Source organism: Schistocerca cancellata, chromosome 10 (assembly GCF_023864275.1).
Source record: "Schistocerca cancellata isolate TAMUIC-IGC-003103 chromosome 10, iqSchCanc2.1, whole genome shotgun sequence".
NCBI lineage: Eukaryota > Metazoa > Arthropoda > Insecta > Orthoptera > Acrididae > Schistocerca > Schistocerca cancellata.
Window position 1 is genome coordinate 116,585,742 of NC_064635.1, and position 6,926 is coordinate 116,592,667.

The 6,926-nt window shown below is 40.6% G+C and overlaps 1 protein-coding gene across 1 annotated transcript in view; it reads left to right on the forward strand.

The window, feature by feature from the left end:
* LOC126106653 (centrosomal protein of 164 kDa) overlaps window positions 1–6,926 on the forward strand; it is a 675,221-nt gene that overhangs the window by 496,865 nt on the left and 171,430 nt on the right. Inside the window, exon 8 of the mRNA XM_049913016.1 lies at window positions 5,453–5,595. Within this exon, the coding sequence (XP_049768973.1) occupies window positions 5,453–5,595 (143 nt within the window). The remainder of the gene's footprint in view (window positions 1–5,452; window positions 5,596–6,926) is intronic.

Sequence of the window (6,926 nt, forward strand, 5' to 3'; positions counted from 1 at the left end):
ACTCTATCTTCCAACCTTTTAAGCTTTCAAGTTTTCAAATCTCACCAGCACAGTCTCCAATAGTCAGTCTTTCCTTCTCAACCCGTCTGGTAATTCTTCCCTGATCTGGGGTTCTGTGCAGCTTTTCTGTAATTCTGTCCATGCCCTAAACCACACCAGTCCTTTTCCTTCATCCATCTTCCTTCCCAGTCAGCCTTTTTTTGCATAAGAAGGAACCACTAGCTCCGAAAGCTTGCACAATAAGAAATTTTTTGTGTGTTTGCAGGTCTGTGTGTGTAGTCCTGGTACATACTGAAATCCCTGGGCTACGTACTGTAGCACAACACTAGAGGAGCCGAAACAAAATAGCATTCTTCATTGATAAAGTGAAGTAATTGATTTTATGTACAATAATTGATTTTATGCATTTGAAAGGGAACAATGCTGTGTTTTATGTGGCAACAGTGCACCATCATAATACGCAATAGTTAGGTGGTAGGCATCTTTCCAGTATGGTAAAACAAATCTGAATGATAAACAGTAAAGTTACATACCATTTCTCTGAGAAGGACTGTGAACTGTAGACGAAGAGGAGATCCTGGTGCTCGAAGACCAGTGTATCACAATTGATGTGATAGAAGAAAAAAATGAAAATCAGTTACGGATCAGTTTTCAACATTGTGTACAAGATTTTGAACACGACAAAGGTCACTGCTCGCTGGGCCCCACAACTACTCACACTCATTCAAAAAGTGGAAATGTTGCAGCTTTATCGGGCCAGTCCAGATGCCTTTTTGGCTGCCTAATCACTTATATGTGTACTAGACATATCACTGTGACTCTGAGGCAGAGGAGCAGAGCAAGCAGAGGAAAATGTGTAGATTCATGACAAAGGCAGTACTCAGCCATTGTCAAGCGAGGTGGTGCTGCATGTTTCTTGTGGTGCTAACAGGTCATGTTTGTGAGGGTCAAATCATTACAGGAGTGTGCCACCAAAATCTCTTGATATGTTTACAGTAGACTGTCAACAAAATTACATCTAGATCTAAAGCCGTACTCTGCAAGTTACCATATGGTATGTGACGGAGGGTATCTTGTGTACTACTGTCACTTCTCCCTTTTTCTGTTCCAATCCCAGATGGTGCACGGAAGTAATGTTTGTCAGTAAGCCCCCAAGTTGTGTTGCGACATGTTCTTCATTCAGAAAAACATGTTGTTCCTCTTCCTCATAATCAGATGAAAGATGTTAGTATAAAAATGTTGTTCAGGTAGTTAGTACTTGAGGAACTTTCCATGGTGCACACACTGGTTTGACAGATGTACGGAGTTGTAGTGAGACCATGAGGACAGAACACCACTGAGCTGTGACAGCGATTGAGCGTCTCTTGTTATGAATGAGTCGCTTATGCTTTGGTGTTGTGGTTTGGTGGTGTTTTGGGTGGCAGAGAACAAGAGGCAATGCTGATAATGACAATCCCCCCTCCAAAAAGGTGAGAGGACATTAAGAGAAATATCAATCTATTTAATTTTGTTCAGAGATTCTCTCCTGTTTTTCTGAGATTTGGTCTGAAGATGATGCTACGATTAACAAGAGATCTCTTCACCCGATGTTGTATTTGTTATGGAAGAGCAACAAAATATAGAAGAATTCTTTAAAAAGGAATTACATTATTCTGTAGCTCTAATACTACAAATTCTTCCAGCCCTCAACCCTCTGCAGACGGAGAAGTCCTGTGGCCAAGTGGCACTGCGTAGTAGGTCCAACTGCATCAAGAGAAATCTGGACAGGCATTCATAGAAGACTGTAGTTAAGGTGAAAAGTATCATCAATAGCATCAGGGTGACAGATCATTTGGAAGGAAACACACCTTCTGGACTTAGTACAGCTATTGAACGTCACCGTTACGCACCAGTGTGAGCTTGACTCTCTCTAATTCTACTTTTGTGGTCTTCTCATGAGGTACACATAGGAGGAGGCAACAGATTGGTTGACTCTTCTAGGAATTTGTGCTCTCGGAATTTTGAACAGCAAACCTCACTGTGATCACAACACATCTCTTACTGTGTCCGCCACTCAAGTTAAGCCCGGTCCACACGCAACGATCTGTCTGCGCAGACATCGGCGCAGATGTCTGTACATGCAAAAGATCGCTGCAAATGTGGTGTGTTAACACGACACAAACCCCAATCTACTACTCGCCCACCATCTGTCAACGTAGAAAAGAAATATCAGTGACAAGCGACTACGCTCCCCGTAAAGGTCAAAAATTTAATTCAGTTATTTTGAAATATAGAAGTGGAGGAAGTTCTGTTGTGGTCTGTGTTCGCAACTTGTGTTGCAAAAAACATTCAGACCAACTGCAGGAAACAGAGAAAGCGGTCAAAATGGTGTAGACAGTGGCTGCTAAAGCGAAAGCAGTTTTCTCACGTAAATTTACTGCGAGAGTTGCAGGGCGAACCTGTTTTGTTTTACATTACCTCGTGTTCCATTTCCTCGCACACTGACACTCCAATTTCATCTTCAATTGTACTCCTGCTTGGACTTGGCGTTTCTTGATCACTAAGAAAGCCAAGCAGATCAAAATACCATTACGTTGGCTGGTATACTTGATCAGCTCCTACACCAGATCTTCTAGATTTCTGAACTTTGGATAACTCTTTTCTGTAAACAGTTTGCTGACAGACTTAATTTACTTGACTTGCCTTCATGAACTCATCCTTCAGGACAGCATAAATAGCTTCACATGTGTTGGGTATTATTTCACTCAACGCTTGTTTCGATATTGCAGTTGAAAATTCCAAATCCTTGTAGCTCCTTCTTGTTGCTAGGAATCTTAATGTTACCGCCAGCCGTTCACGAGGAGAAATTGCCCTTCTCATACAAGTATTTTAAGTATTTTTCCTCATAATATGAGGGGTTACAAGCTTTAAGAGATAATTATAAGTTTCAACATCCATCCGCAAATAATTTCGCCAGTTCGCAACGAATTTATTTTTTTATTACCGTCTCTCTGTTTGCCGAGGCGTCAACTGCCCGCAATTTTTCAATTAGAGCATTGTATGCTGCTGTCTTTTTGTCTCGGTCACTATATTCTTTACTTTTAATCTTCCACAAACATGGGTGGTTTCTATATATTTCAATGAACTCACGTACAAACTCTCGAGAACATCGACGAGAATCAGCCATTTTAATGCCCTGTGCGCACAGATACAAACACTAGACTGAGCAAACAGCTGTTTCGCGTCAGATTTGCGGCGATCTCCTGTCCACACGCTCCAACTTGTCTGCGCAGATGTGGTTTGAACCCACAGATTTGAGAGGTTTCGCTCAAACCTCCAACTCCAACTTTCAGGTTTGCACACACCTCAGGTTGGTGCAAATCTTCTGTCCACACGCAATGATCTGTCTGCGCAGATGTGATGTGCGCAGACATTTGCGCAGACACATCGTTGCGTGTGGACGGGCCTTTAGAAGAACATGTCTGTGACAATTTTGCTCTTTCTTTGAATCTTCACTATTTCTTTTGTCAATCCTTTCTGATACAGTGCCCAGGCTGATGAGCAATAACAGAGGATCACTTGAACAATGTTTTTGTAAGCTGCCTCTTTCGTCAACGGACAATGCTTCCTGAGGATTCTCCCAATGAATCTTTAAGTCTGGCATTTGCCTTTCCTGCACTTAGTTTTATGCATGTATTACACTTTAACTCACTCTATACACACATTCCCAGATATTTACTGATTTAATGGACGTGAACCGCTTGCAATGCTCTTTCCACAATCACGCAATTATACAGTAATGTGTCTTTCCACATCTTATGTGAGGTATGGTACATATGTTTACGATAAAGGGCAACTGTCGATCCCTGCTCCGAGCGTTGATTCTCTGCAAGTCATTCGCATTCCACTACAATTTTGCAGCATTCCAATTTCTGTGTATCAGACAGCATCATCTGCAAACTGCCTCATGGAGCATTTGACATTTTGTAATAGAGTAATGGTTCTGTGCCACTCCCTTTTGGTGTACTGTATTCATATCTTATCATTCTTGCACATTAGCACTGTCTAAATCTTTCTCTTGTACCTTCCCCCTTAATAATCCCACATTAATTACCCCTTCAGTGCCACCCCGTTTTTTCATATGTCTATTACTGTGTTTGACTTCATTGCTTCAAATTCCTACTTTTATTGTTGTCGAGTGTGATAAAGCTTTTATTTTGTTTTGCTGTGGGATACGTCATGTACAGATCTCGCTTCCCCTTCTCACTGTCTTTATCATCTGTTACACTTTTAAAGTATTCTATTTGGCAATCATTTCATTCACTGTATTGTCCTTTGTATGCTTCTAATGCAAAATTAGAATTAGTGAAATTTTTCAAACTGTCTTGGAGCAACCACATAAAAAATAATGTTATGTAAAATTGGTAAAGGTACATTTTCCCTGATGAAACTACCTGTTTGTGTTAGTATTCCATTGCAGAAAGTTGTCTATTGTGACTTAATAAACATTTATGGAGCATATTATACTATTCTGTTAGGCTGCCAGAGGAATACAAGCAGTGTATTTAATTTACAAAAGAAGGCAGTAATGATAAAATGCAGTATGACACCCAGAGCTAAATGTTGATCTAGCTTCAGGAAACTAAACATTATGAATCTGCAATCATTACATACCTTGCAGTTTGTAATTGCTATTTATTGTAAATACCGGCAGTGTAAGATGGGCTGTAACTACAATACCAGCAACAAACATGACATGGTATCATTCCACTGCACCTATCAAAAAATACAGAAGTTCTTCGTTACCAAATCAGCTGAACTCTTCATTGCCATACCTCAGTGAATCAGGGAGCTACTAGATAAACAATTGAAAAGAAAGATAAAAGAATTTCTACTATAACTGAATTCATATGAAATTGATGGATTTTAAATTGAAACAAAAAAATGGTGTGATTGTGACATATTCATTGTTGTGCTTTATTTTTTTAATGTTGTAAATAATTGTATCAGTAATATATTGCCATATGTAGTACCATAACAGTAAATAACTTTTTGTATATGTGTATATTGTGCATGTGTATGTACTATGATTCAATGCTTTGAAAAATGTCAAATTATCTCTTTGAACTGCTGGTGAAGTACTTTATTTATACAACCATTTTCACTCACCTGACCATCATCAGGTTCACAAAAATATTCACAGCATCATGTTAGGTGATTTTACATTGTTACCAAATATGATGCTGTGAATACTTCATAATTTTTCAGATATGTGATGGCTGTGGGGTACCACCCTATGTGATGGCTGTGGGGTACCACCCCATGAAAACGTATTCACTTCATTGATGCTTGTAATGCCTCAGATGATCACTGAAGTCTCTACAGTAATAAAAATTCAGTGCAGTTCAGTATTGTTGTTGCAATTCAGTAAAAATCACTGAATGAAACTAATGTGAGCTTTCGGTTTTTGCAGGTGAACAGAAACAGCAGTGGAGGCGGCAAGAGCTGGAGGACGAGCAGAGGAAGAGCGTGCGCTTCAATCTCCTCGACTCTGCCGATCTGGACATCCGATTTCAGACATCTGACAATGAAAATGATGAAGAAAATGGGTCTGAGGTCAGTAAATGCTACTAATTGGTGCATTAAGTCTCTCTTTTGGAGTCATGAGACATCATATGGGTCTTGTCTTGTCCCTTCTTCTTTGTGCCAACATATCTTTAACTCTCATACGTGTTAATTCTCTGTGAGCTTTCTTTTATCTGTAAGAATGTTGTTTAAGTCTTTAGTATTCACTCTTTGGACATGTCTCACATTCTCCAATTTCCTAAATGGATTGTAAATTAGTGAGAATGAAATTTATTGTTGGGTATTCCAGTCTGGCATATGATATACTTGCCTAATAGAGAATAGAATGCACTGTTCAATGGACGGACCTGTAGAAAAGACTGAAAGTTGTTAGGCTGTCAGTTGTCAGTTCAGTTCTTTATTAACCATTGACCACTCACAGTAGAGTAAGTTTAGTCATTAAGTATAGAATTGATAAGAAGATTTCAGAAAAGTTCTTACAATTTAATTTCACTCTTTTGATGGTTCTTGAAAAATGATATCAACAATTTTTATTTAAAATAGTTACTGTGCAAAGTGAGTGGTACAACAGTCAATCATAAATCTCAACTTTAAAAATGTTATTGCTATTTTGTGCGCATTTCTAGTCTCAGTGTATCAAAGTCCAATTAGCCTCTAGTATTTTGAAATACACTCCTGGAAATTGAAATAAGAACACCGTGAATTCATTGTCCCAGGAAGGGGAAACTTTATTGACACATTCCTGGGGTCAGATACATCACATGATCACACTGACAGACCCACAGGCACATAGACACAGGCAACAGAGCATGCACAATGTCGGCACTAGTACAGTGTATATCCACCTTTCGCAGCAATGCAGGCTGCTATTCTCCCATGGAGACAATCGTAGAGATGCTGGATGTAGTCCTGTGGAACGGCTTGCCATGCCATTTCCACCTGGCGCCTCAGTTGGACCAGCGTTTGTGCTGGACGTGCAGACCGCGTGAGACGACGCTTCATCCAGTCCCAAACATGCTCAATGGGGGACAGATCCGGAGATCTTGCTGGCCAGGGTAGTTGACATACACCTTCTAGAGCACGTTGGGTGGCACGGGATACATGCGGACGTGCATTGTCCTGTTGGAACAGCAAGTTCCCTTGCCGGTCTAGGAATGGTAGAACGATGGGTTCGATGACGGTTTGTATGTACCGTGCACTATTCAGTGTCCCCTCGACGATCACCAGTGGTGTACGGCCAGTGTAGGAGATCGCTCCCCTCACCATGATGCCGGGTGTTGGCCCTGTGTGCCTCGGTCGTATGCAGTCCTGATTGTGGCGCTCACCTGCACGGCGCCAAACACGCATACGACCATCATTGG